Here is a 26,951-nt window from a genome sequence, read left to right on the forward strand (position 1 = left end):
CGTCCCGCTCCCTGGGGACGTTGGGACAGGGGGGGTGTCACCTGCAGCCGCCTCCTGCCAGCCCCATCCTTTGGGGGTCTCCGAGACCCTTTCCTGCACACCCCAGACTGGTTTCACTGGTGCCAACCGGACCTGCAGCTGGCGGGGCGGGAACGGAGGCGGCTGCCCCAAAAACTCAGTGGTCACCCCAAAAACTCGGTGGTCACCCCAAAAAGTTGGTGGATGCCCCAAAAAGTCAGTGACTGCATCCAGGGCAGGGGTTGCCCCATGGGTGGGGGGGTGAGGACAGGGGAGGGCAGCCAGCCCCCGGCCACCCCTATCCCCTTTGGGTAGGACCTACTGAAAAACAGAGCCGATGGGGCCGGGGGCTGGGGGGAGGAGGGCGCTGGGGTTTGTTTGCCTGCGCCGAGAAGAGCTGGAGCAGACGCCGGCATCTGGTGTGAGTTAACTCCCCTCGACAGAGCAGACACATGGATCGGATTAACTCCCTTTTTTCTCCCCCCTCCCCGCTCCCCACTCGGCAGCCCCGGGAGCTGGCCCCGCACCGGTGTGTGTCCCCCCCCCCAACCCCAGCCACCCCGCTCCCCATCCCGCACCCAGCCCTGGTCCCATCGGTCCCCACCGGGGATGCCTGGGTCCCCCCCGGCTTGGCGGCTTCGCCCGGGGTGGTGGTCTGGGCGAGGATGGGGACGGTGGCAGCTGGTGTCCTGCGAGGTGGTGACACACAGGTGTGTGACCCCATAGGGGGGTTTCACCCCACGGAGGGGAGTTTCACCCCACTGCAGGACCCCCCCACACTCCCGACGGACCCAGGCATCCCCAAACCTGGCTGCGACCCCCACACACCAGCACCCCCACACCGAAAAGCCCCTGGGGGGGGGGGGGTGTATTTCCCCATCACCCCATCCCGCTCAAACCCAAAACACCTCGATCTCCGTTCTCATTCCCCCACGGGGACGTGGTGGGGACTCGGTGCCTCAGTTTCCCCCGGCCTGGCCGCAGCCCGCAGCCCGGCACCACCCTGGCTATTCCTGGTGGCCATCCGGCCCTCGGCACCCTCAATTGTGGCAGGCAGGGCAAAACCCCGTAATCACGGGCAGCGACTCCCCCGGCTATTTCCAGCCGCTCAAAGCCGGCAGGGCAATTTCTTAATTGGCCTTTGGGCTGCCAGCGCCACGCCGCTCCTCGGTGGGGGCACCGGCTGCCGGGAGGGTCCCAAAATAGGATGCTCGTGTCCCCATGGGGGTGGCACAGGGACACCCAGATTGACGGGGGGGACGTGCAGGTGACAACCCCGGTCTTGCGCAGCAGCACGGTGGTCCCTCCGCCTGGGATGGGTCCAGGGGGATTGGGGTTTCGGCTTTGCACCCTCCCAGGGCTGGGTGCCTCCTGGGGGGCTCATCCCACTCTGTCTGCACCCCCACATCCCAGGGCTGGGTGCCTCCTGGGGGGCTCATCCCCCCATCTGCACCCCCACATCCCAGGGCTGGGTGCCTCCTGGGGGGCTCATCCCCCCATCTGCACCCCCACATCCCAGGGCTGGGTGCCTCCTGAGGGGCTCATCCCCCCATCTGCACCCCCACATCCCAGGGCTGGGTGCCTCCTGAGGGGCTCATCCCCCCATCTGCACCCCCACATCCCAGGGCTGGGTGCCTCCTGGGGGGCTCATCCCCCCATCTGCACCCCCACATCCCAGGGCTGGGTGCCTCCTGGGGGGCTCATCCCCCCATCTGCACCCCCACATCCCAGGGCTGGGTGCCTCCTGGGGGGCTCATCCCCCCATCTGCACCCCACATCCCAGGGCTGGGGTCCGGAGCGGAGCTGGGGATGGAGGGGGGCAACCCCCGGGGGCTGGCAGGGCTTTTGGGGGGCAGGGGAGCTTGGGGGGGTGTCTCCTGGGCAGGGAGCAGCAGCCCAGCCTGGGCCCCCGCCGTCTGGGCTCGCAGAGCCGGGATGGAAACTCTGAGGGCCGAGCTCCACGCCGAACATTTTCCGTTGCCAGTTCGCTTCCCTGCTCGCTATTTTTTTCTTTTTTTTTTCCTCCCCCCCCCCCTTTTTCTCCTTTTCAGTTTCATTGAAGAATTTGCTGCTCCCACTCGTGGCCCCCCGCCCCCCCGGGGCAGCCCGGCGATGGGGCAGTGCTCCCCAGCCCTACCCCAGCTGGACCGTGGGACTGGGAGGGATGCGGGAGGACCCTCAGCACCCCTCCTCCCCACAGCCCCCCAGGTCCCTTTGGAGCGGGTCCCCACCCCTCTTGTCACTGCACCCCCAGGAAAAGCATCCCCAGGGGCTGCCGGACTCATTTCCCCAGGGCTGGGGACGGGGCTGGGGACAGGGCTGGGGACAGGGATGGGGACGCGAGGGCTCCTCGCGCTGCCGGCCGGCACCGGAGCCTGGCTGGGATTTCTCCCGGCGCGGCTCCTCCGAGTGACCTCATCCACCGTGGGCTGGGCGGGTGCCCGGGGCCTGGCTGGGATGGTGGCTCCGGTGCCACGTGGCCGGGGCGTGGGGCTGCCGGCACCCGCCTCGCACCCTCCGCTGCCCCCGGCTGACGGGACCCTGGCATGTGGGGGGCACCCTGGGGGCTGCCGTACCTCAAAATCTTTTGGGAGGGGGGTTGCAAACCCCAGGAGCCGCCAGGAGGGAGGGGGGGAGCCCCAGCACTCACGGGGCTGAAGGTTTGATGGCTTTTGGGGGGCAGAGCTGCGGGGTCTCCCGTGCCAGCAAGAGGGGTGACAGGTCCTTGGTTTCCAAAGGACATTGGGTATATCCGGCACCAAGCCCTCCCACTGCCGGTTCCGGGGTCTCACTCCCAGTGAGGAGCTGGGAGCTGGTTGGGGCTGTTGGGTTGGGGTTGTTGGGTTGGTGATTGGGGTGGGGTTGGTGGGTTGGTGGTTGGGATGGGGTTGGGTTGGGGTTGTTGGGTTGGGGTTGCTGGGTTGGTGGTTGGGGTGGGGTTGGGGTTGTTGGGTTGGTGGTTGGGTTGGAGTTGGGTTGGGGTTGGGTTGAGGTTGCTGGGTTGATGTTGGGTTGGGGTTGTTGGGTTGGGGTTGTTGGGTTGGGGTTGCTGGTTGGGGTTGGGTTGGGGTTGTTGGGTTGGGTTGAGGTTGCCAGGTTGGTGGTTGGTGTTGGGTTGGGGTTGTTGTGTTGGTAGTTGGAGTTGGTGGGTTGGTGGTTGGGGTTGGGTTGGGGTTGTTGGGTTGGGGTTGGGTTGGGGTTGTTGTGTTGGTGGTTGGGCTTGGTGGGTTGGGGTTGTCAAGCTGGGGTAGTCAGGTGGTTGGGCTTGGTGGGTTGTTGAGTCGGTGGTTGGGGCTGTCAGGTTGGGTTGGGGTTGCTGGGTTGGGGTACTCAGGTTGTTGGGGTTGGTGGTTGGGGTATTTGGGTTGGGGTGACGTTGCTGGGTGGTTGGGCTGGGGGTGGGGTTGTTGGGGGTGGGGTTTGGTGGTTTATCTCATTAGGAGTGGTTCCCTTTAGATGTGGGGGCCGGGGTCCTCCAGCTGTACAGGCGGGAGGTGGAGCGGGTGGGTGGATGGATGGAAGGACGGACAGACGGCTGGAGGCCAGGCAGGCAGGGTGTGGATGTGGCGGATGTCCCCCAGGAGGTGTGAGGACACCAATGCTCTGAGGTCCCACAGCCCAGGGGGTCCCCCAACCCTCTACTCCCCACCCAGCCCCAGCCATGGGCACCCCCCTCTCCAGGGAGGTGCTGGGGGTGCTGGGCCCCTGGGGAAGGGGGCTCCCCAAAGCTGGGGGTCCCGGAGTCCGCAGGGCTGGGAGGTTCTGGGGGGTGGGAGGCCTGGCCCAGCTGCAGGGCAGGATCCGTCCACCCCAGAGGAAGGCAGGGCTCAGCGGGGGCCTGGCAGGGGGAGCTGGGACGGTGCCCCCCGCCCGGCCCCCCCAGCCCGGCCCCTCCAGCTCCGCCGCCCCCGACAAGGGGTGCCTCCAGCTGGAGCTGGGCCCAAGCAGCAGCGATGCTCCAGCCCAGCCTCAGCTCTTCCTCCTCCTCCTCCTCCTCCTCCTCCTCCTCCTCCTCCCCAGCCACTTCCCAGCCCCACGTCAGCACCTTCCTCCCCGCTCCCCCCAGTTCATCCCAGTTCCCTGCCCGGGGGACCAGCACGGACGGGGAGGGGGGGGGGGAGGCGAGGAGGGAGGGGGGTGTTAACTCTTCCCTCGCAGCCTGCTGCTCCCCATGGCGTGTCCCCCCCCATCCCTTCCATGTCCCCCATCCCCACGGGGTCCCCCTACCCCCACGGGGTCCCCCATCCCCGCGGGGTCCCCCCGTCCATCCCCGCCACGTCCCGTCCCCAGCCGCAGGGGCCGAGCCCCGCCGCTTTGGCAGCAGGACCCGGCCAGGGGGGAAATATAGAGGGGGGGCTGGGGGGGGGGATGGGATGGGGAAGGGGCGTGGCCGGGCTGTGTGGGCGTGGTCTATGTGGGGGGGCGGGGCCACTCAACAGAAGGATTTCAAAGGGATGAAATTGGGGCAAAGCCAAAAAAAGTAAAATAAGTCCTTCCCCCCCCCCCCCAACCCCCACTGCCGGGCTTGTCCCGTCCCTGCCCCTGCACACGTGTGCACCCGCCTGGGAGGGGAAACTGAGGCACGGCGGGGCGAGAGGGGCTGTCATGGAGCCCACGGTGTCCCCGATCCGATGCCATGTCACGGGCTGTGCCCGGCACCGGGATCCCCCCATGGTGCCCACACAGACCCCCCAGGAGAGGCAGCAGTGGGGTGCAGGGGGGTCCCCCCACTCCAGCCCCCCCAGTCCACCCAGCATGGCCCCGTACCACGAGCCCTAATTGGAAGCAGACACGTCCCCACACGGGGACAGGGATGGGGACGATGGACGCCGGCCGGCAGGGATCCGGCAAGCGGCTCCGGTGCCCGGCACATTCCTCTGGCCCTGGTCGGCCGGTGCCTCCTCCCTTGGCGGGGCGGCTGCTGACAGCCTTCACCCCCCCCAAAAAACTGGGGGCAGGCGCAGGCGATGCCCTTGGCTCCCACCCCACCGCTGACACGTCTCCGGCACAGCCTCCACGTCGGCAGGCGGAGGGGGGGCCCAGGGGCTGTGCCGGGCTGGTCCTCACCCCGCTCTGCCTCGTGGGGGGCTGCAGCCCCGGGCCCACCCGCCCGGGCATCGCCCCCAGGTGCCGGCAGGAGCCTGGGCAGAGCTGGGGATGTGCCACGCTGTGCCACGCTGTGCCACGGACAGGGCTGGGACGTGCCCCACGGTGCCACGGGCAGTCCTGGGGGACACAGCGAGGGGAGCGCTGGGGCTATGCCATGGGCAGTGTAGGGGCTATACCATGGCCAATGTAGGGGCTATACCATGGGTGGTGTAGGGGCTATGCCATGGGCAGTGTAGGGGCTATACCATGGGCGGTGTAGGGGCTATACCATGGGCGGTGTAGGGGCTATGCCATGGGCGGTGTAGGGGCTATACCATGGGTGGTGTAGGGGCTATACCATGGGCGGTGTAGGGGCTATACCATGGACGGTGTGGGGGCTATGCCATGGGCAGAGCTGGGGGCTATACCATGGGTGGTGTGGGGGCTATACCATGGGCGGTGTAGGGGCTATACCATGGACGGTGTAGGGGCTATGCCATGGGCAGTGTAGGGGCTATACCATGGGCGGTGTAGGGGCTATACCATGGGCAGAGCTGGGGCTATACCATGGGCAGTGTAGGGGCTATACCATGGGCGGTGTAGGGGCTATGCCATGGGCGGTGTAGGGGCTATGCCATGGGCGGTGTAGGGGCTATGCCATGGGCAGTGTAGGGGCTATACCATGGGTGGTGTAGGGGCTATACCATGGGCAGTGTAGGGGCTATACCATGGGCGGTGTAGGGGCTATACCATGGGCAGTGTAGGGGCTATACCATGGGCGGTGTGGGCTATACCATGGGCGGTGTAGGGGCTATACCATGGGCAGTGTAGGGGCTATACCATGGGCGGTGTAGGGGCTATGCCATGGGCGGTGTAGGGGCTATGCCATGGGCAGTGTAGGGGCTATACCATGGGCGGTGTAGGGGCTATACCATGGCCAATGTAGGGGCTATACCATGGGCGGTGTAGGGGCTATACCATGGGCGGTGTAGGGGCTATACCATGGGCAGCGCTGGGGCTATACCATGGGCGGTGTAGGGGCTATACCATGGCCAATGTAGGGGCTATACCATGGGCGGTGTAGGGGCTATACCATGGGCGGTGTAGGGGCTATGCCATGGGCAGTGTAGGGGCTATGCCATGGGCGGTGTAGGGGCTACACCATGGGCGGTGTAGGGGCTATACCATGGCCAATGTAGGGGCTATACCATGGGCAGCATTGGGGCCGTACAAGGGGCAGCATTGGGACCATACCGTGGGCAGAGTCGGGCATGTGCACTGCCATGCCATGGGCAGCGCTGGGGCTATACCATGGGCAGTGTAGGGGCTATACCATGGGCAGTGTAGGGGATATACACTGGGCAGCACTGGGGCCATGCCATGGGCAGCATTGGACGCTCCGTGGGCAGCATTGGGGCCGTACTGTGGGCAGCATTGGGACTATACCATAGGCAGCATTGGGGCCATACCATAGGCTGCATCGGGGCTATACCATAGGCAGCATCGGGGCCATACTGTGGGCAGCACTGGGGCCATACCACAGGCAGCATCGGGGCCATACCATGGGCAGCATTGGGGCCATACCGTGGGCAGCATTGGGGCTGTACCACAGGCAGCATTGTGGCTATACCACAGGCAGCATCAGGGCCATACCATGGGCAGCATTGTGGCTATACCATAGGCAGCATCAGGGCCATACCATGGGCAGCATCAGAGCCATACCATGGGCAGCATTGGGGCCATACCATGGGCAGCATTGGGGCCATACCATAGGCAGCATTGGGGCTATACCACAGGCAGCATCAGGGCCATACCACAGGCAGCATTGGGGCCATACCGTGGGCAGCATTGTGGCTATACCATAGGCAGCATCAGGGCCATACCATGGGCAGCATTGGGGCTATACCACAGGCAGCATTGGGGCTATACCACAGGCAGCATTGGGGCCATACCATGGGCAGCATTGGGGCTATACCATAGGCAGCATTGGGGCCATACCGTGGGCAGCATTGGGGCTGTACCCCAGAGCCCGCTCCCCTGCTCCGTCTGCCCAGGCTGTGCCCGTCCCCGGTGCCGGCACAGGACGGTGCCACCGGCCGCGGGGCAGGACGCGCCAGGGCAGCCGGTCCCGGCTCCGCAGGTGCTGCTCAGCCCCCCCTGTGTGGGTCAGGGCGAGATTAAGGAGCGTCCCCCACCCCTGCCCACGGGCACGGCAGGGAGCGAGCGTGTCCCGTGAGCACCGGCCCGGGGACGCCAGCCCCTGCAAGCCCTGCCGCGGGGACACCCTTGGTGACACCGGGGACACCACCGCCCTCGGCACCCGTGGGCACATCCCCGAGGCGGGGCGGGGGGCAGTTAGTGCTGCCCTGCGGAAGGGAGGGAGCTCGGGGGCAGAGAGGGAATAAAAGGGTTTTGTGGTGAAACCCAGGGTGGCTTTTTGGTTTTAGGGTCTGTCGATGCCATGCCGTTAAATGTCCCCCTTGGCCATGACCCAGCTGTCCCCCACTCCAGCCGCCTGTCTGTCCTCCGCCGTCTGTCCCTTCTCCCATCCATCCATCCATCCATCCCTCCCTCCCTCCTCCCCTCCCTCCCGCCCTCCCTCTCCATGCCCACGCACTCATTCCTCCCTCCTTCTCTCTGCTCCATCCGTCCCCTCTCCTCCGTCGGTGCCTTCATCAGCCGCTCCGTCCATCCTCTCCATCGCCCTCTCACGTCCCCCGGGGCCCCCATCGCCCTGCCCACGGCAGCACCCTGGGGTGCTTCCAGCTGGAGCAGCCCCCGGCTCCCGTCCCCGGGGAGCTGCCAGGAGCCGGCTGGGCGCTTGCCCGGGCTGAGCTCCCCGAGCGTTCCTCCTCCGGCTGCCCAGCCAGGCCAGGGAGGATGGGGATGGGGACAGTCCGGTCACACCAGCGCAGCCGCTCAGCCCTCACTGCCATGTGGCTGCTCCTGGGGAGCGGGTAGGGATTCTCTGATGTCTAACAGGGGCTTGAGCGCCCACCGCCCCCCGGCCCCTGGCCCCAAACCCGGTCTCCCACAGGTCACGGAGCATGTCAGACCGGGAAACGCGGTGTCTCCGCTCCCAAGCGCTTCCCAGCCAGAGCCCGGGGGCAGCTGGAGCCTCTGCTATGTCCAAGATCTCCCTGGGGACCGTGGCGGGTCATGGCGTGTGGTGGGACACTGCTGCCGTTCTCTGCTGTCACTGGCTGTCTTGAGCCTGGCAGAGACGCCTGGTCACTGGGCGTGCCACCGCCGGGCCCCGTGCCACACTGTCCCCTCCCTGCTCTCAGGGCTGCGTCGGGATCTGAGCTGAGAGCAGAGCAAAGCGTTTCCCACAGCCCTGGGGCTTCCCTGGGGGTCCCCAGGCAGCGGCGGGGGGACACAAGGGTCCGCGTCCCCCCCACCTGGGATGCTCCAGTGCCACGGGGTCACAGCGAGGGCCCCAACACCTCAGTGCACTCCCTGGGTGACACGGAGACATCCCAAAGGGACACAAGTCTGGGAGCGGGAGGGGCTGCGTCCGTGACCCCCGGCTGAGCAGGACATTTTGCTCCCAGCTCCTCCAGGGGCTGGAGGAAGGGGACGGAGAGGGGCGGCGGGTTTGTATGTGCAGTCCCTGTGTGTGCAAGCCCTGTGTGTGCAAGCCCTGTGCGTGCAAACCCTGTGCATGCAACTGCTGTGTGTGCAACCCTCTGTTATGCAAACCCTGTGCATGCAATCCCTGTGCGCGCAAACCCTGTGCGCGCAAACCCTGTGCGTGCAACCCTGTGTATGCAACCCTGTGCGTGCAACCCCTGTGCGTGCAACCCCTGTGCACGCAACCCCTGTGCGTGCAACCCCTGTGCACGCAATCCCTGTGTACAACCTCTGCGCGTGCAACCCCTGCGCATGCAATCCCTGCGTGGGCAATCCCTGCGTGTGCAAACCCTGTGCGTGCAACCGCTGTGTGTGCAACCCCAGCTCGTGCACATGCGTGTGCCAGGCAGCACCAGCCGGATTCACATGCCTGTGTCATGCGCCTGCACGCTTGAGGCTGCACACGCAGCGAGCCCCACATGGGCCACCCCTCGCCACCTCCGTCCCCGCTCCGACGTCCCCATCGCCATGGGGGGACTCGACCCCAGGACCCGTCCTCGGCCGGAGTGACGGATCTCCCCACGGCCGGTGCTCGGGGCTGGCAGTGCTGGGTGGGCCACGCTGCCAGGCGGTGCGCGGTGTCCGGCTCCCAGCCCCGCCGGCTAGGTGCCAAATTCCTCCGCCCCCACAGGAAGCCGTCGGCGCGCTCAGCGCTTGCTCTGCACCAGGGCCAGGCTGGGCCGGAGGGATGCCGGAGCGAGAAAGGGCTGGAGGAGAGAAACCAGGTCAGCCCCGAGCCGCCAGCGTCACCCTGGCAGGCAGCAGCCGGCTCCTTCGAGGAAGCAGGGTGAGGATCCGGCCCCGGTGACGTCCCCTCCGGCGCGCACAGCATGCGCCAGCCGAGCCCGCGCCTGGCCGCCGCTCGCTCGCTCGAGGAACCGTCCCGGCCCCGCAGCCCTGGCTGTGAGGTGAGCCCCAAATGGGGGCATTCGCCTTCTCGGGGTTCTGGAGAGCTTGAGGATGAGGACTGGGCTTCGAGGGGAGCCACCCGCTGCCGGGCTGGCTTGGCCATCACCGCCCTGGGAGCCTCAAGGCTGCGCCGGAGGGGAGCGGAAGGGTTCGGCTCGCACGACGCCTGCGCCGTCTCTGTGTGATGCTCCCATCAGCGGGTACTGCTCGATCCCTGGGTACCTCTCACATCCTTGGGTACCTCTCGCATCCCTGGGTCCTGCTCCCATCCCTGAGCAATTCTCCCACACCCAAATTGTCCTCCCATCCCAGGTCACGCTCCCATCCCCGGGGAACGTCCCCATCCCTGGGTACCGCTCCCATCTCCAGGTGATGCTCCCATCCTGAGCCACGCTCCCATCCCCTCGTACCGATCCCACCTCCTGTTGCTGCTCCCGTCCCTGGACAACGCTCCCTCCCTGGGTGTGAATCCTGCTTCCATCCCCTCCTCCCTAAAGGCACCTTCCCCCCACCGTCGCCCTCCCCACGGTGCGAATCCGAGGGGGTCTCTGCCCTTCTCCCGCGCTCCGTCCTCTCCTCCCCTCCTCCCAGCCGCCTTTCAAACACAAACATGGCTCAGTGGAAAATGTGACCCGCCGCGGAGCTGCAGATAACTCAGGGCCGGGCCCGGGCCAACTGGAACAGCACGGGCTTGGCTGCGGCCCCGGCTGAGCCCGCGGTGGCCGGGGGGGCCGGGGGACCCGGCGGGGGGGACAGCTCGGGACTCCCTCGCGCCTCGCTCCCTCCCGCTCACCCGCCTCCCGCATCGCTCCTGCGCCCGGCCCGATCCTGCGCCCAGCCCCGGCCGCGGCCGCATCCCCACGGGGACGGACGCAGCGGAGGAGGCTGCTGTGGGGACGCGCGGTGCTTGGGGGCTGGTGGGACCCTTCCTTGGCCCCGTCTCTGCGCTGCGGTGGCATGGAGATGCCCAGGGATGGTGGCACGTGGGCAGGACGGAGATGCCCAGGGATGATGCTGGATGAGCAGGATGAAGATGCCCAGGGATGGTGGCACGTGGGCAGGACGGAGATGCCCAGGGATGGTGGCTGGACACAACGGAGATGCCCGGGGACAGCAGTACCTGGGCAGGACGGAGACGCCCAGGGATGGTGCCAGCTGGGCAGCATGGAGATGCCCAGGGATGGTGGCTGGATGGGAAGGATGGAGATGCCCTGGGATGGTCCCGGCTGGGAAGGATGGAAATGCCCAAGGACGGTGGCACATGGGCAGGATGGAGACGCCCAGGGATGGTGCCGGGCGGGCAGGACAGCAGTGCCATGGGAGCACGGAGCCCCGGCCCCGTCCGACGGGCAGCCGGAGGTGTGTGGGCTGGGAGCAGCAGTGGTCGGAGGAGCCCGTTTGTTTCTCATTAGCGGCTCTTGGCAGGAGCTGTGGAAAAAATAGCTTCAAACAGCAGAGCTGGAAGGGAAAAGGCTGGGCCAAGGGAGGGGAGAGGGGCCGCGGTGGGGAAGGGGGGGCGCGGGGCCAGCCGGGGGGCGGGGAGGGGGTCGGGGTGACAGTGGCCTGGACGGGGTGCAGGGATAGGGACGGAGGCACACACGGTCCCCTCTGCAGTGTCCCTGTCCCCGGGGAGCAGCAGCCGGGTCCATTTTGGGGAGCTCAGGCACACGTGCGGCTTGTGTGCTCTTGTGCACACTTGTGCATGCTCGTGTGCGCTTGTGTGCGCAGCGCGCGCGCACGCCCGATCGTGTGAGCGTTCCCAGGGAGGGGACAGGGACACGCGGCTGGGCGCTTCCACGTGCACGCCAACGTCTCGGTCCCCTAGCCCCCCATCCTGCGGGGGAAACTGAGGCACGCCGGTTGTGCCCACCACCGGCCGCAGCGAGCAGGGCCTCGGCCGTGCCCTGCCGGGAGGCTCCCGCCACAGCCGGAGCCGGTTCTCATGTTTTCGGGGGGCCCTCGGCAGAGCCGCTTACGCAACCGCGTGTCTGCGAGCGCTGGCAGCTCCGCCAAGTCAACCAAAAGCGAGCCGGGGGAGCGCGGGAGGCGAGCAGGGAGCCCGGTGTCCACCCCGCTCCTCCCGCCTCGTGGCACGGCGGGGATTTGGCGGGGATGGCGGCGTGTCCCACCCTGGCATGACTGTGCCCAGGTGGCACCGGTGCCCGGCTGCCCCGTGCCCCTGCCCCTCCTCGCCATCCTGGGCTGGGAAATGGGCAGCGGCGAGACGGGGTCATTTGGGGACAGCGGCTGGGGACGACGCTTGTCCCTGCTGCCAGGGCAGGGCTGTGCCCGCCGGAGCCGGTGGCACCAGGGCAGCCTTGGCAGCGGGCACAGGGCTGGCACCCCGGTCCCTGTGGGCACGGGGAGACATCGACGGGGCCGGGGGGGCCGCGTGTGCCGGGGGATGCATGCGCATGCGTGTGCATGTGTGTGTGCATGCGTGTGTGCATGTGTGTGTGCATGTGTGTGTACGTGTGCACCCCCCTGCTTTGGTGCCCGCGTGTCCGGCCGGGTTTGGCCGCCGGCACCCACCTGGCTTCACGGCTATTTCTGCCTCCAGCCTGGATTTAATTCTACCCTGCCCGCAGCTGGCGTGTAATTAGGAGCCCAAAAAAAGCTCCGGGCACCCTCTCATCCCCAGGGGTGGGTGCACACCCAGCGCCCTGGCCCTGGGGTGGGCACGGGGCGCAGGTGCCCACGGCCCTGGCTGTGCCGGCCCCGAGGGGCTGAAGGACCCCGTGACAGAGACCTGGCAAACTCAGCGCAGCTGGGAGGGCTGGAGCATGGCGGGGGGGGGGGGTGTTGACTGGCTGGGGGGGCTCTGCCTCAGCAGGAGGCTGATTTTGGGGGGTCCCCGATTTGGGACCCAGCGGGGGCACGGGAGGACGCATGGCGGCAAATCCTTCGTTAAGCCCTTGAGCCAATTATGCCGCCAGAGCCACCCCACGGCCTGTGCACCGAAGCCCCCGTGCCCCGGGCAGCCATAAACCCCTTAGGGGGATGATCCTGCTTATGGCAGCGCCTCAGCACCCCACGGCCCCGTCACCCCCAGCCCCCCACATCTCCAAGCCCCCCTTCTCCCCCAGAGCCGTGGGTCAGCCCCACGCCGTCCCCTTGTTGCCCCCCCAGCATCCCCCACACCACCACCTCCCCGCCTGCCCTTGGGCAACTCACCCGCTTGCCGCCAACCGCCTCCGTGCCGGGGGGCACGGCGTGGGGCAGCCCCCCGGACACAGCCCACGGCACCGCTGCCGGCAGCCGCCCCGGCACAGGGCTCAAGGCGCTGATCGGCTTTGGGAAGCTTATGGCCCTGAGCCGGCGGCTCGGCGGCTCTTCACACCTACAAGCCGGTCCCGCTCCTTCGGCCTCGCCACCGGCTCCTCACCCTCACCTCAGCCCCGGGACACAGCTCTGGCACGGCAGCAGGGCACGGCCAGAGGGGTTGCAAGGCCAGGCATCCCCTGTGCCCCCCCCGGGCTTCCCCTGTGCCACCCTGGGCACCCCATGTGCAACACTGAGCACCCCCTGTGCCACCTCGTACACCCCGGGAGCCACCCTGAGCATCTCCTGTGCCACCTCGTACACCCCGGGAGCCACCCTGAGCACCCCCTGTGCCATCCCAAGCAACCCCTGTGCCACCCTGGGCACCCCATGTGCCACCCCAAGCATCCCCTGGGCCCATTCCCCACACGCCGAGTGTGCACCGCACATGCTGCTGTGCACACACACACTGCACACACACACACATCGCACACACACACACATCGCACCCCCGGCACAAGCGCTGCACCCCCCCACCGTGTGCACGCACACCCCGCTACTGTGCACAAGCACACGCATGTACCGTGCACACGCGTCTGCACCCCCCCATGAGCGCCCACCCAGCCGCTCCCTGAAGGGGCTGTGGGCAGGACAGGGGGTACCCGCACCCCACGGAGCCCCGGCCGCGGTGCTGCTGGAGGGTGGCGGGGAGCCAGGCACCCACCCGCCAGCCGGCCCGGTCAGGACTTTCTCGGGGCCGGGGAGGGGACGGGGACCTGGGGGGACAGAGCCCCCCACCGCCCTCCAGCCTCCGTCCCCATCCCTCCTTCCTGTCCCATCCTCGCTCCTTCCCTGGCTCCACCTTTGCTCTGGGCCTCTCTTCCTCCTCCTCCTCCTCCTCCTCCTCCACCCCAGCCCTTCGCCTTCCCCCAGGCTCCATCTCCTGCTGCCCCACCAGCCCCGGGGGTGCCACAGCTGGGTCCCCCCCCAGAGCCAACACCTGCCTGGCCCCGCTGCAGCTGGTTTTGGGGGGGAGCAGGGCTGCTGGGGGGACAGGACCCCCCCGGGTGGCCCCAGGCGCTGCTCCAGATCCCACGGCCGGGGACACGGACACGTGGCCCTTTCTGGCGCCAAAGGGAAACGCCTGTCCCTTGGGAAGTGGGGGGACGCAGCCTGGCAAGGGCCCCAAAATCCTTCCCTGCCCAGCAGGGAGGTGGGCGATTCCCCCCCCACCGCAGGGCTCAGGGCTCCCCTGCCAGCTCCGGCACCAGGTCCCTCCGTCACCAAAATGTCCCACGGGACCCCTGGGCGTGAACACGGCATCCCCTGGCCCTGGCAGCCCCCCGGTATCCCCCGGCCCCGGCATCCCCCCAACATCCCCCCACAGCATCCCCTCCCAGCATCCCCCAGCCCCAGCACCCCCCAGCATCCCCTCCCAGCACCCCCAACATCCCCCAGCATCCCCCGGCACCCTGCAGTCCCAGCATCCCCCAACATCTCCTCAGCATCCCCCAGCGTTCCCCCAGCACCCCACAGCCCCAGCATCCCCCAACATCCCCCCCGGCACCCCGCAGCCCCAGCATCCCCCCCTCCCAAGCTGCCCCCCCGTCCCCACACCAGCCAGAGCCGAAACCACTGCGGGGGCACCCCAAGCCCCCTCCCCACGCGAAGCCAGGGCTCAGCAACGGCCACGGCCGAGACCCCCGGACCGCGGAAGGGGGGGGCTGGATCCGGGGAGGGGAGGGATGGGGAGAGGGTCCGGGGGGCAGGACCGGGGAAACAGCAGCCCCAACCGGGGAGCAGCCGCGGGAAGTGCAGCCCCACGGGCGGGGTGGCCGTGGCACTGGGGACACGGGGACACGGAGCCGAGCTGGCTGCCACATCAGCAGCAGCAGGGAAGGGACCCAGCCCGCAGCTGGGAGCCAGATGAGGTGGGGAAGGGCAGCGGTCGGAGCCAGCCCCGAGGTGTCCCCCAGGCCGGAGACCCCCGAGGAGGGCATGGGGAGACCGAGCTGAGGCGGGTCGCCCCCCCCCCCCCCGAGCTCCCCGAAATGGGGAAGGAGGGATTGAAGGAGGAGTGAGGGAGGGCCAGGAGGGCCTGAGGAGAGAGGGATGGACAGAGGGACCGACCAGAGGAGCGGTGAGGGAGGGAGGAGGGATGGAGGGGGATGGAGGGGGATGGAGGGGAGATGGAGGGGGGATGGAGGGGACATGGGGGGGGGTGGAGGGGGGATGCAGGGGGGATGCAGGGGGGATGCAGGGGTGATGGCAGGCTGCAGGAAGGAGAGGAGCCAGGGCAGGGACGGTGGGATGAGGCCCCCCATCCCCCTCCCCAGCGCACCCCGGGATGGGACATCAGGAGCACCCAGTCCCTACTGCACCCCCTCAGTGTGGGACCCCCATCACCGAGGAACCCACCGGGCTGGCAGCGGGACACCCCGGGGGTGCCATGAACCCCCCCACGTGCAGCACCAAGCACCCCAGGACCAGGACAGACACCCCCCCCAGGCACCTCAGGGACCCCCGTCCCAGTAGCAGGATAACCTCAGCCTCCCCCCCCCGATCTGGGGGCAGCACTCCCAGCAGGGTGCCAGCACCCTTCAGCATGGTGCCACCCCTAAAAAAGCCCCCAAAGTGGCCCAACTCACCCCGAATTGCCCCACTGTGGGAGTCCCCTCCCGAACCCCCACCCAGGGCAAAGTCCCCAGTGGGGCAGGGAGGGTGCAAAGGGCACCTGGGTGCTGGGTGCTGGGCGCAGGGAGCAGGGTGCCCTGGGCATAGTCCGGCTCTGGCAAGGAGGGTGGTGCGGCGGTGCCGGGGGATGCCAGGACGCCTGGGTTCGTTGGCAGGGAGGGGATGGGGGGGGACGGAAGCGGGGGCACCCCACAGAGGGTGGCGTGCCCGGGAAGGGTCCCCAGGGATGGGGGCTGTGGGTCAGGGATCTGGGAGAGGCCCCGTGAGCCCTGCGGGTGAGGGGGCAGGGCTGGGGGGGGGGAAGGCACCCTTGGGTGCCAGGAAAGGGGGAACCTACCGGCCCCCAGCACGCGCCTCTCGGTGTCCCCAGGACCATGTTCTTCATCATCATCATCATCTTCATAGCCATCACCTTCCTCATCATGATCTTCCACGTCTGCCGCAAGCTCTGCCACGACCCCGTGCCTCCCCCACCCTACAGGGACCCCCAGGGCCCCGTGCCCCCCCCACCCTACAGGGACCCCCAGGGCCCCGTGCCCCCCCCACTGGCCCCGATGCCTGCGCTGCCCAGCCTGCCCGGCGGGGCCATCCCCGTGGGCCTGGAGCCCCCACGCTACAGCGAGGTAGGTCCCACCCGGCAGTGGGTGCTGGGCACCCGGCTGAGCCTGGCATGGGGGGACAGGGTGGGCGATGGGGTGGTGGGTGCTGGGGTACGGGGTGGTGGGTGCTGCAGGTACAGGGTGATGGGTGCTGGGGCTATGGGGTGATGGGTGCTGGGGCTATGGGGTGGTGGGTGCTGGGGGGTATGGGGTGATGGATGCTGGCACTACAGGGTGATGGGTGCTGGGGCTATGGGGTGATGGGTGCTGGGGCTATGGGGTGGTGGGTGCTGGGGGGTATGGGGTGATGGATGCTGGCACTACAGGGTGATGGGTGCTGGGGCTATGGGGTGGTGGGTGCTGCGGTATGAGGTGGTGGGTGCTGCAGGTACAGGGTGATGGGTGCTGGGGCTATGGGGTGATGGGTGCTGGGGGTATGGGGTGATGGGTGCTGGGGGGTATGGGGTGATGAGTGCTGGCACTACAGGGTGATGGGTGTTGGGGTACAGGGTGGTGGGTGCTGGGAGTACAGGGTGATGGACGCTGGGGCATGGGGGGACTATGGGGACCCACAAGTCCCCCCCACGCCAGGGCCACCCTCCCCTACTCCCATGCACCCTGCCCAAGGGGGGGACCCAGTTCCAGTGTCTTGGGTTCAGCCCTGGGGTCGGGGCACCCTCCTTCCCCTGGGGACCCCGACATCCTGGCAGTCGGGGGGGGGTGGGGGTGCCATATGCCCCCCCCACTGACCCCCACTCACCCTTAGGTGACGGCGAAGCCCTTCCTCTACCCAGTGCCGCAGGGGCCGTGTCCTGAATGCGGCCGCGGTCCTGGGGCTCAGCCCCTCTTTGCCACCCAGACCAGCTTCTAGGGGTGACCCCCCTGCGCTGAGGACAGCCTGGTGACAATGCTACCCTTCACTTTTGGGGGGGACATGGACCCCCCCCGGATGCCTGGGTCCATGCCCCCCCCAACCCATGCCACTGGAGCGTGGGGGTTCTCTATTTATTCTTTTAAAAAGTGTAAAAGAGCTCCCTGCTATGCTAGTTTTGGGGGGCTGGGGGGGCTCAGGGGGGTACAGAGGGAGAACGGGGAAAGTGTGGGGGGGTTGCACCCCACACACACCCCCCCCAGCTGCGGGGGCACCCCAGGCACCACGTGGACTTTGCCAGTGGGCTTGTGAACGTGCGTCAGCTGAAGCCCCGACACCCTGTCCCCGTCCCCGTCTCCACAGAATCACAGAGTCGTTTAGGTTGGAAAAGACCTTTAAGATCATCGAGTCCAACCGTTAACCGGCACTGCCAAGCCCACCGCTACACCATGTCCCTAAGCACCACACCCAAACGGCTTTTAAACACCTCCAGGGATGGGGACCCCACCACCTCTCTGGGCAGCCTGTGCCAGTGCTGGGCAACCCTTTCGGTGAAGAAATTTTTCCTAATATCCAGTCTAAACCTCCCCTGGAGCAACTTGAGGCCATTTCCTCTCGTCCTATCACTTGTGACCTGGGAGAAGAGACCGACCCCACCTCTCCACACCCTCCTGTCGGGCAGTTGTAGGGAGCGATGAGGTCTCCCCTCAGCCTCCTTTTCTCCAGGCTAAACAACCCCAGGTCCCTCAGCCGCTCCCCATCAGCCTTGTGCTCCAGACCCTTCCCCAGCTCCGTTGCCCTTCTCTGGACACGCTCCAGCCCCTCCATGTCTCTCTTGGAGTGAGGGGCCCAACACTGAACACAGCATTCGAGGTGCGGCCTCACCAGTGCCCAGTACAGGGGCACGATCACTGCCCCAGTGAATCCATCTCCATCCCTATCCCCATCCCCATCCCCATCCCCATCCCCATCCCCGTCCTATCCCTGTCCCATCCCCATCTCTGTCTCCATCCCCATCTTATCCCTGTCCCCATCCCTTCCCCATCCCCATCCCATCCCATCCCATCCCATCCCATCCCATCCCATCCCATCCCATCCCATCCCTGTCCCTGTCACCATCCCCACAAGAGACGGGCCCAGGCCAGCGGGATGTCGGGGTTTATTGAGTCGGGAGCACACTCCCCGGCACGGGGCCGTCCCCGTGGCAGGCGTCCCTGGCCGCTCATGCTGTTTGCCGGCCCCGGCACCGCTTGATCTTCTTCTTGAGGAGCAGCAGGTCCAGGTAGAGCAGGCGGCCCAGGACAGCGGAGGCGCACAGCAGCCCCCCGTGCAGGGCCCCCGCCAGCCCGCAGCTGAACACGTCCTGCCCTGGGGACGAGCCACGGTGGGACACGGCCACCCCTGGGGGGGACACGGCCACCCCCAGGGGGGCACAGGCCACCACCATGGGGGACCAACCCACCACCATGGGAGGACATCCCACGCTGCAGGGAGTCCCTGGGGACACCGTCTGCAGCCTGGAGCTGGGCATGAGGACAGCGGGACAGGGGGACATGGGGACACAGGTCCCTTACCCGTCAGGTAGAGGTTCTTCACGGGCGTCTCGGCTCTCATGGCGGCCACCACGGCCGGGCTGAAGCGGCCAACGTCGTGCTCGGTCCCGTACATCCCCCCGGGGGGAGCCGCCAGGTAGTGCTGGTTGGTGAGCGGCGACGCCGCCTCCACGAACTCCACCTGCCCAGGCAGGGGCACGGGGGGGTGCATGGGACACAGGGGGGTGCATGGGACACGCTGGGGGGGCACGGGGCACGGGGGGATGCATGGGACATGGGGGGGTGCACAGGACATAGCGGGGTGCATGGGACACGCTGGGGGGCACGGGGCACATGGGGGTGCACAGGGAATGCCAGGGTACACGGGACACCCAGGGGTGCACAGAGCATGGGGGGGGGCACGGGGGGCACGCAGGGGCACAGGTAGACCCATCCCACCAAACCCCAGCAGGGCCAAGTCTACCTGGTGGGTGCCCACCCCGTGCAAAGGTCCTGGGGGCTGTGACGCCCCATGGCTTTGCAGGGCACCCTGTTCCTGCTGGGCACCCCGACCCCACAGGGCACCCCGTCCTGTTGGGCACATTCCCATTGGGCACCCCAACCCCAAAGGGTGCCCCATCCCCACCGAGCGCATCCCTGCAGGGCACCCCGTCCCCACAGGGCACCCCATTCTGCCTGGGCACCCAGTCCCCACGCTGCACTCCACGTCCCCTCTGCGCCCATGCCCATGGGGCACCCGAAACCTGCAGGGCACCCCATTCCCACTGGCCACCCCAACCCTTCTTGGGCATCCCACCCCCTCAGGGCACCCAGTCCCTGCTGGGCACCCCAACCCCACAGGACACTTGGTCCCCACTGTGCACCCCATTTCCACTGTACACCCATCCCCGTGGGGCACCCCAACTCTGAAGGGGCACCGGGGCACCCCATCCTTACAACCCCCCTATCCCTGCAGAACACCCCATCCCCACCACGCACCCTCCCCGCCAGGCAGCCTGTGTGGCAGGGGACACCGTGGGGACCCCCGTCACCTTGTCGCGGAGGTGGGGGAAGCGCTGCAGCGCCCGCTCCAGCAGGCGCTGGGCGATGGCCAACTTGTACTGCTGGTAGTCGGTGCCCCGGTGCTTGGCGCGGGTCCCGGCCCACTCCTCGAACCACTCGTACCGCGCCATGGTCAGGATGGTCATGCACGACCGGCCTGCGAGGAGGGGGTGACAACCGGTGACAACCGCCATCCCATTGCGGGGGACCTCGGTGCCGGTGTCAGCCCGGGACATGGCAGCGGTGGCGGTGCCCACCCCGTAATCCCGGCTGGTGGGATTAAGGAGCCTCTCAGCCCACAAAGCCGAGCAGATCAGGGCTGCAGAGCTGGGGGGGGGACATGCGGGGGCCCCCCCACCCCGTACCTGGGTGCCGCTGCTCGTAGGTGGGGTCCTTGGCAGCGGGGAAGGTGATGAACATCATGGCCAGGTTTTCAGGGACGTCATCACGGCTCAGGGCGGCGTAGCGGGTCATCCTGCGGGCAGAGCGGGCAGCACCATACACCCACCGTGCACCCAACGCACCCGCCCTGCACCCACCCCACCCATCGTGCATCCAACCCATCCACTGTGCACCCACCCCACCCACCATGCACCCACTGTGCACCCACCATGTACCCACCCCACCCACCACGCATCCACTGTGCACCCACCCCCCCCACCATGCACCCACTGTGCACCCACCATGCACCCACCCCACCCACTGTGCACCCACCCCACCTACCGTGCACCCACTGTGCACCCACCCCACCCACCATACACCCACCGTACACCCACCATGCACCCACCATGCACCCACCCCACCCACTGTGCACCCACCATGCACCCACCGTGCACCCACCCCACCCATACACCCACCGTGCACCCACCATGCACCCACCCCACCCACCGTACACCCACCATGCACCCACCATGCACCCACCCCACCCACCGTACACCCACCGTGCACCCACCCCACCCACCGTACACCCACCATGCACCCACCATGCACCCACCCCACCCACCGTACACCCACCGTGCACCCACCATGCACCCACCCCACCCACCATACCCCCACCGTGCACCCACCATGCACCCACCATGCACCCACCCCACCCACCGTACACCCACCGTGCACCCACCATGCACCCACCGTGCACCCACCCCACCCACTGTACACCCACCGTGCACCCACCATGCACCCACCCCACCCACCGTACACCCACCATGCACCCACCATGCACCCACCCCACCCACCGTACACCCACCATGCACCCACCGTGCACCCACCCCACCCACCGCGCGCCCCCCGTGCACCCACACCCCTCCCGCCCCGCCCCACCCACGCCGGGGGTCCCTTACATGGCGTCCAGGTCGTTGTGGGGGTAGATCCAGAAGTTGGTGGCGGGCAGGGCCAGCTCGGCCGCGCTGCCCCGCAGCCCCGCGAACACCAGGAAGGAGCCCATGCCGTGCCGCACCATGGCCAGGCGGGAGCGGACACCTGCGGGGACGTGGGTCGGGGTGCGGGAGATGACGCCCTGTCCCTGTGGAGGGGACGCCGGGCGTGCCGGGGACGTGGGGATGCTGGGGACACTGAGGACATGGGGATGCTGGGGACACCGGGGACGTGGGGATGCTGGGGACACCGGTGATGCTGGGGACACAGGGATGCTGGGGACTCTGAGGACACCAGGGACATTGGGATGCTGGGGACATGGGGATGCAGAGATGCTGGGGACACCAGGGGCGTGGGGATGCTGGGGACACCGGTGATGCTGGGGACACAGGGATGCTGGGGACACCAGGGACGTGGGGATGCTGGGGACACCGGTGATGCCGGGGACACAGGGATGCTGGGGACACCAGGGACGTGGGGATGCTGGGGACACCGGTGATGCCGGGGACACAGGGATGCTGGGGACTCTGGGGACACCAGGGACATTGGGATGCTGGGGACATGGGGATGCAGGGATGCTGGGCACACCAGAGACATGGGGATGTGGGGGACACCAGTGATGCCAGCGATGCTGGGGACACAGGGATGCTAGGGTCACCAGGGGCCTGGGGATGCTGGGGACACAGGGATGCTGGGGACTCTGAGGACACCAGGGACACTGGGATGCTGGGGATGTGGGGATGCAGGGGCACTGGGGACGGCAGGGATGCGGGACACGGGGACGCAGTACCTGGGTGGCTGCGGAGCGGGGGGGGCAGCAGTTTGCCGAAGGTGTTGAAGATGCCGGCGTCGGAGATGACGAGGGGGGCGAAGATCTCCACCTCCTCCTCGCTGGGCCCCTTCCGCACCGCCACCCCTGCAGGCGCGGGGGGTCAGGGCACGCAGGGCACCCCCACCCCGTCCCCGTCCGGCGTGTGTCCCCCCCACGGCAGCGGGGCTGGGGCGGAGGGGGGGTCGGCGCTCACCCACGGCGGTGCCGGCGGGGGAGACGAGGATGCGGGTGACGGGGGCGCGCACCAGCACGGCCCCCCCGGCGCGCTCGATGAGGGGCACGGCGTGGAAGGCGATCTCGCTGGCCCCCCCCCGCGGGTACCAGGCCCCGCGCTGGTAGTGGTGCACCATCAGCACGTTCACCAGGAAGCTGGAGTCCCGCGGGGCCGTGCCTGGGGACGGGGGGAGGATGATGGGGGGGGCACGGGCACAGCCCTCCCCTATCGTGACATGGCCTCCCCTATCGCGATATGGCCTCCCCTGTCGCGATATGGCCTCCCCTACTGCGACGTGGCCTCCCCTATTGTGATATGGCCACCCCATCAGGACGTGTCTCTCTCTGTCATGATACAGCCCTCCCCTGTCATGATACAGCCCTCCCCTATCATGACATGGCCTCCCCTATTGTGACACAGCCCTCCCCATCATGATACAGCCCTCACCTATCGTGATGCTGCCCTCCCCTATCATCATGGTGCCCTCCCCTATCACAACACATCCTTCTGCTATTGTGACACAGCCTTCCCTTATCACGATACAGCTCTCCCCTATTGCAATGCGGCCCTCCCGTATCGTGCCACAGCCTGCCTTATTGCAACATAGCCCTCCCCATGACAATACAGCCCTCCCCATTGCACCACAGCTCTCCCCTGTCATGATGGTGCCATCCCCTATCATGACATGGCCCTCCTTTACCATGACGTGGCCCTCCCCTACCACGATGCAGCCCCCCTATTGCGACACAGCCCTCCTCCGTCACCACGGCGCACTCCCCCATCATGATGGTGCCCTCCCTAGCGCGACATGGCCCTCCTCTATTGCAACGGTGCCCTCCCTATCGCGACGGCCCCCTCCCTATCGCAACGGCCCCCTGACCGTAGAAGAGGTAGCTGAGCAGGGCACGCAGGTCACGGTCGGCCGTCAGCCGGGCCACGGCCTCGCTGTGGCTGGTGGCCGCCATGCGGAAGACGGGCGAGATCCAGTAGAGGAGGCCGGTGCGGACCAGGAAGGCGGCCAGCCACCGCGGCACCATCTTCAGCACCGCCAGCAGCGCCACGTGCCGCGAGGCCATCTGCGCCGGGACCCGCCCCGCGTCACCCCGGCCACCTCCACAGCCACGGCCCCGCCGCTGCCGCCGCCACGTCCTCGTGACCGTCGCTGCCGCGACCCCAGCACCACCCGTGTCCCCGGCACCCATCCCCACCACGCCCACACCCGCGTCCCCACCGTCCCCATCACTTGTCCCCACCACGCCCAGCGCCTGTGTCCCCACCGTGCCCATCCCCCTTGTCCCCAACGTCCCCGCTGCCCCTTCCCCACCACGACCATCACCCGTGTCCACGCAACCCCATCGCCCGCGTCCCCACCACGCCCACACCCGGACCCACCAGCGTCACCACCGCCATCCCCGCACCCACGTCCCACACCGACCGGTCCGAGCGAGAGGCACCCCGGCGCCGCGTCCCGGGGGACGTGCCACCACCCACGGGAGGACGTCCCCAACGCCTCCCACCTTGGAGAGCCTCATGAACTCCCTGACGGCCGCCTTCTCGGCGGGGAACTGCTCCTCCAGCGCCGCGGCGAAGGCGGCCTTGCCGGCGCGGAGCTGGTAGCGCCGGGGGCCCAGGCACACCTCGTCGTAGGGGTCGGGCAGGCGCTGCCAGCGCAGCTGCCCGTCCGTCAGCTGGTCCAGCGCCACGCGCAGCATGCTGCCCTCGTGCATCTGCCCCACGTAGTGGATGCCTGCGGGTCCCGGGGGGTCACCCGGCTGGGGGGCAGGGGACCAGGCCGTGTCCCCCCCGCGCCCGCCGTGGGGTGGCAGATGGGGGAATGAAGCGTTTAACCGTGGTCTGCCGCGGGTCACCTTGAGAGGGGTTGGCGGGACCGGCACGCGCGCTGTATGCGTGTACGTCACGCACGCACGCGTCAGACAGACAAGCTGCGTGCAAACAGCACGTGCGTTGCGTGCACTCACTGCACACACGCTGCGGGCAAACGGTGTGCACGCTGCAAATGCACTGCAGGCTGCGCGCACGCAGTCATTCGGCACGCTGCAAACACAAACGGTGTGCGAACAGCGCGCTCGCTGCAAGAACGCTGCAGGTGCTGCATGCACACATGCTGCTTGCAAACAGTTGCAGGTGCTGCATGCGCACATGCGTGCAAACAGTGTGCACGCTGCAAGAACGCTGCAGGTGCTGCATGCGCACATGCTGCTTGCAAACAGTTGCAGGTGCTGCATGCGCACATGCTGCTCGCATATAACATGCATGCTGCAAATGCACTGCAGACCTCGCACGCACTCATACAGCACGCTGCAAACACAAATGGTGTGCAAACAGCGCGCTCGCTGCAAGAACGCTGCAAGTGCTGCATGCGCACATGCTGCTTGCAAACAGTTGCAGGTGCTGCATGCACACATGCGTGCAAACAGTGTGCACGCTGCAAGAATGCTGCAGGTGCTGCATGCGCACATGCTGCTCGCAAGCAGTGTGCACGCTGCAAATGCACTGCAGGCTGCGTGCACGCAGTCATTCGGCACGCTGCAAACACAAACGGTGTGCGAACAGCGCTCTCGCTGCAAGAACACTGCAGGTGCTGCATGCGCACATGCTGCTTGCAAACAGTTGCAGGTGCTGCATGCACACATGCGTGCAAACAGTGTGCACGCTGCAAGAACGCTGCAGGTGCTGCATGCGCACATGCTGCTTGCAAACAGTTGCAGGTGCTGCATGCGCACATGCTGCTCGCATATAACATGCATGCTGCAAATGCACTGCAGACCTCGCACGCACTCATACAGCACGCTGCAAACACAAATGGTGTGCAAACAGCGCGCTCGCTGCAAGAACGCTGCAAGTGCTGCATGCGCACATGCTGCTTGCAAACAGTTGCAGGTGCTGCATGCACACATGCGTGCAAACAGTGTGCACGCTGCAAGAATGCTGCAGGTGCTGCATGCACACATGCTGCTCGCAAGCAGTGTGCACGCTGCAAATGCACTGCAGGCTGCGTGCACGCAGTCATTCGGCACGCTGCAAACACAAACGGTGTGCGAACAGCGTGCTCGCTGCAAGAACACTGCAGGTGCTGCATGCACACATGCTGCTTGAAAACAGTTGCAGGTGCTGCATGCACACATGCGTGCAAACAGTGTGCACGCTGCAAATGCACTGCAGACTGCATGCATGCACTCATGCGGCACACTGCAAACACAAACGGTGTGCAAACAGCACGCTCACTGCAAGAACGCTGCAGGTGCTGCATGCACAGACTGCATGCACACACGCCGCTTGCAAACGGCGCGTAGACTGCAAAAACACTGCAAGCACTGCATGCACATACTGCCATACCTGCCCGGTGCATGCTGTAAACAGGCACAGGCACCACGTGTGTGTGCACAGTGCACGCCATGCACACACTGCATGTGCACACGCACTGATTGAATGTGCAAGCAGGGCACGCTGCACACGCTGCCTGCACACACTGCAAACACGCCCACCCTGCAACCCCGCTGCACAGGGACGCACACAGGGGTGCACCCAGCCTGCGGACACACGGCAGGTTTGCAACACCCGCCCTGCACACACGCACTGAGCTACACACCCGCGATGCCTGCACGCACACGCACGCTGCCTGCACACACACACGCACGCTGCCTGCACACGCTGCCTGCATGCACATGCACGCTGCCTGCACACACACATGCACGCTGCTTGCACACATACACACGCTGCCTGCACACACACACGCACGCTGCCTGCACACGCTGCCTGCACACACACACGCACGCTGCCTGCACACACACATGCACACTGCCTGCGCACACATGAACGCTGCCTGCACACACTGCCTGCACACACACATGCACACTGCCTGCGCACACACGAACGCTGCCTGCACACGCTGCCTGCACACACACATGCACGCTGCCTGCGCACACACGAACGCTGCCTGCACACACACGCACGCTGCCTGCACACACACATGCACACTGCCTGCACACACACGAACGCTGCCTGCACACGCTGCCTGCACACACACATGCACGCTGCCTGCGCACACACGAACGCTGCCTGCACACACACGCACGCTGCCTGCACACACACGCGCACGCTGCCTGCTCGCACAGACACACGCAGACACCCGAGCGCAGGCAGATGGGTGCTGGGGCGGGGGCAGCTGGGGGTGCGACGGTGCTGGGGGGGTCCTTACCCACGTCGAACTCGCTGCCCTGCTCCTGGAAGGTGTGGCAGCACCCACCGGCCTGGTCGTGCTGCTCCAGCACCAGCACCCGCTTGCCCACCTTGGCCAAGGTGCCCGCTGCCGCCAGGCCCCCGATGCCGCTGCCGATGACCACGGCGTCCAGCTTCGGCGGCACTCGGTGGGCGCTGAACCCTGCGCACACGCGTGTGCCTGAGCCCCCCTGCCTCGTTGCACGGGGGTGCGCGGACGGACAGCACGCCCAGAGCGCGGTGGGACGGACGGACGGACAGACGGACAGCGTGCACCCAGCACTCACCCCGCTTCAGGACCTTGTCGCGGGCACGGGGATCCGTCACCAGCGGCCGGGGGGGGCCCGGGGGGGGCCGGGCGAAGGGGTTGCCGGCTGGGGCCAGGAGCCGGTGGGCCACCAGCCCCAGTGCCAGCATGCCCAGGGCCACCAGCAGCAGTAGCGTGACCCACATGGCTGCCACCGCACACAGTACCTTATAGACGCCGCACCGTGTAGCCCAGGCGCCCTATAGCCCCGGCAGCTTATAGACACGGCAGCTTACAGACAGAGGAGATTATAGACGCGCCACGTTATAGCTGCAGCAGCTTACGGCCACGCAGCTTAAAGCCACAGGAGCTTATAGC

General features: G+C 67.3%; 1 protein-coding gene across 1 annotated transcript; it reads right to left on the reverse strand.

Annotated features, from left to right (window-relative positions):
• Positions 1-18,230: 18,230 nt before the first annotated feature.
• LOC140662426 (all-trans-retinol 13,14-reductase-like) lies at positions 18,231-26,827 on the reverse strand. The gene is made up of 11 exons (XM_072885866.1): positions 26,614-26,827; positions 26,307-26,489; positions 23,605-23,834; positions 22,968-23,163; positions 22,067-22,264; positions 21,832-21,957; positions 21,008-21,146; positions 20,033-20,142; positions 19,658-19,824; positions 18,648-18,807; positions 18,231-18,441 (listed from the first exon to the last, which is right to left on the reverse strand). The coding sequence occupies exons 1-11, from the start codon at positions 26,777-26,779 to the stop codon at positions 18,296-18,298; spliced, it is 1,821 nt and encodes a 606-aa protein (XP_072741967.1). The 5' UTR covers positions 26,780-26,827; the 3' UTR covers positions 18,231-18,295.
• Positions 26,828-26,951: the final 124 nt, after the last annotated feature.

The sequence above is a fragment of the Ciconia boyciana genome, chromosome 22, assembly GCF_034638445.1.
Source record: "Ciconia boyciana chromosome 22, ASM3463844v1, whole genome shotgun sequence".
Classification (NCBI taxonomy): Eukaryota; Metazoa; Chordata; class Aves; order Ciconiiformes; family Ciconiidae; genus Ciconia; species Ciconia boyciana.